We start from the raw sequence: 2,852 nt of genomic DNA, 5'->3' as shown, positions 1-2,852 counted from the left end.
CCACAAGTTTTTGAGAACGCTCCCTTGACAGTAATGAAGAAACTGATTAACTAGCGGCCCTCGTACATGAAATAGTCTAAAAATATTTTCAAACAACATGCAATATTAAATATAATACAATCAGTGCAAATAACAGAACCATGCAAATAAGCAGGCTTATCTACAAATCCCCACCTATTGCCTGTACCCGGTACCCAGAGGGCTGCGTAAAGCGATAATTACCATTCCCTGCCCCCTGGGGACTGTGTTTTGTCTTAAATCCCTTTCCTTTCCCAGGTAATCCCCGTCTTGAATCAGGTTGTAGCGTCGAGAGGGTGGGGGTTTAAAGTGACTCATGTATTACACAGGCTTACAAGTGAGAGTGAAGGAGAGAGAGACTGGGCTTGAGACTGTAGTTACCTTGATCACATCTTCTGTATTTTTCTCTCTTTATAAACCAGTGATAACTTTTTTTTATTTCTTAACCAACGCATTATCATTTCGCAAAGTTCAGTGAGTATCGACATGGAAGAATACTTAAAAGCAGTTCCATTCGAAATCGAAGATTTGAACACTTCCGCGTCAAATTCCAATATGGCGGACCTTTCACAGCCAATGCCATCAGATCCATCAAAACACTGTCAGGAACTTATCTATCGTCTGGATGCTCTGAGAAGAAAAGAGAGTTTCTTCGATGTAACAGTGTCAGTAAAAAACAAAGAGTTTAAAGCTCACAAACTCATGTTGGCAGCAGCAAGCCCGTTTTTTCTTTCACTTCTGGTCAGCGACATGAGAGAGGGAAAGGAACAGTTCATCAGGATAGAACTTGAAGAAGCAACGGGGTCAGTCATGGAAGAAGTTCTTAAATACATTTACACTGGTAATGTTACAGTCACCAAGGAGACAGCCTACGACTTAGTGGCAGCAGCAGACTATCTTCTTTTGCCAGGGTTGAAAACTTTGGCTTGTGATTTTTTGGAGGAAAACATTACAATTGAAAACTGCATTTTCAATTATTACTTTGCCGACAAATATCAGTGTTTGGAATTAATGGGGGAGTCCTGCAAGTTTATTAACTCAAATTTTAGTTCAGTCATGAAAACAGATGACTTCCTGAAGCTGGATATTGCGCAAGTCATGAAATGGGTTTCCAGTGATGATGTGACTGTCACCTCCGAGGAAGAAATTTTTAAGGGAATAGTTAAGTGGGTGACTCATAAGAAGTGTGAACGAGAAAGTAAATTTGCTGAATTGTTGAGTCAAGTCCGTGTGAAATCCATATCTCGCAAATTTCTTTCCAATGAATTGGTCCATGAAGAACTGGTAGCAGCTAGCAAGGAGACTTTGAATTTTGTGTTGAGATCCATGGAGTGCATTTTTGATCCCTACTGTGAAAATGCTGCCAAGACACCCAGGAAGTGCTTGCAGAGGTACACAGATGTAATTTTTGTTTGTGGTGGCAGGACAGCCTTATGCTATGTACCCCAGGGTGATGTTTGGTATCAGTTGCCAGACATGCTATTTGAACATGAAAATCATGCTGTTGTTCAATACAGAGATAAAGTTTGCATTTTTGGGGGACAGCTTGTTGGACCAGGAAAATCTCGAGTAATAGAATACTTTCTTTCTTCCACTAATTGCTGGGTGGCAGTTGAAGGAAGACATGAATATGATTTTTGTTCTTGTTTATCAGTTCTAGATGGTTGCATCTATGCGTTATTTGGTCAAACCATCATTCTCTATAAGCTTGATGAGGGTTCATGTGAGGCTGTGGCTGATCCACCAACTGGTCGCTATGGGGCTTGTTTAGTCAGTGATAAAAGACACCTTTACTTAGTAGGAGGAATTGATCTTCGTTCGTCGCAAGAATTTAAAACAGTGGAAAGGTTTGATCCTATTTTGGGCACATGGGAGGAGGTTGCAGCTATGAATGAGGCAAGATATAATGCTTTTGGAGCAGCCATGAATGGCAAGATCTACATAGCAGGTGGCATAAAGGAAAATGAGGGACATTTTACCGTATTGAAGTCTTGTGAGGTATATGACCCATCAACTAATGCATGGCAAACCATTAGTAACCTCAACGTGTGTCGTCAAGCTGCAAACATGGTATGCTTTCGGGAAGCCCTTTATGTGGTTGGTGGCTTCAAAGACATAAACTCGTCTTCAAGAGAGTTATCAGTGGAAGTATTTCAGTTAGGAGCATGTGAATGGAAAAGTAAGTCCACCATACCCACTAACTTTGAGAATGAAAATCCTGGAAATAGAAAGAAAAAGATTGATCATAAGGCATGTCTTGCAGTGATCCACAAGAGTCTATTAGAAAAGCTGTGTAAGCCTTGACATTTTGACCTTTCTTTTATCACTGTCTTGTGGTGGCATTCTTTCAAATATTGCTACCTGGAGACATTAATATTTTTTGCCTTTAATTTAGTAATATGACTGCCTTATGGAGGCATTCCTTCTCAGTACCATGTGGAGAAATCTTTTCTGATAATAATTTAAGGGTTTGGCCTTCAACCACTTTTAGTGCAAGTGACCTCCTTTTAAGGTGGCTTACTACAGTTTTCCAAAGAAAATGATCCAGGTTTTGAACTGTGGGAAATCAAAGCAACAGGATATCTCTTCTGAAGTGTTCGTCACTGCAATTGATGTAAAATGTAATTTTACCTAACAAATAAATGCAAATCAGGGAAAAATGCAAAATGCAGTGACCGAGCTCCTGAAGGGAGACTGGAAACTAGACATTTCAAAGGCCTTTTTCTCAAAAATTATAGCTGTATGTCCCCACCTTAAAAATTCAGGATTTTCTTAGCAGAAAAATGCTCGTGTATAGACAGGTTTTTCATAAATGGAAAATGTGTCGATTTTGG

The 2,852-nt window shown here is 39.8% G+C and overlaps 1 protein-coding gene across 1 annotated transcript; it reads left to right on the top strand.

The window, feature by feature from the left end:
- Nucleotides 1–390: 390 nt before the first annotated feature.
- Nucleotides 391–2,685, top strand: LOC138027062 (kelch-like protein 3). The gene is made up of 2 exons (XM_068874560.1): nucleotides 391–2,326; nucleotides 2,363–2,685. Exon 1 carries the CDS (start codon nucleotides 505–507, stop codon nucleotides 2,320–2,322), a length of 1,818 nt encoding a protein of 605 aa, XP_068730661.1. The 5' UTR covers nucleotides 391–504; the 3' UTR covers nucleotides 2,323–2,326; nucleotides 2,363–2,685.
- Nucleotides 2,686–2,852: the final 167 nt, after the last annotated feature.

Source organism: Montipora capricornis, chromosome 12 (assembly GCF_036669925.1).
Source record: "Montipora capricornis isolate CH-2021 chromosome 12, ASM3666992v2, whole genome shotgun sequence".
NCBI classification, from domain to species: Eukaryota; Metazoa; Cnidaria; class Anthozoa; order Scleractinia; family Acroporidae; genus Montipora; species Montipora capricornis.
This window is presented reverse-complemented; position numbering and strand designations above follow the sequence as displayed.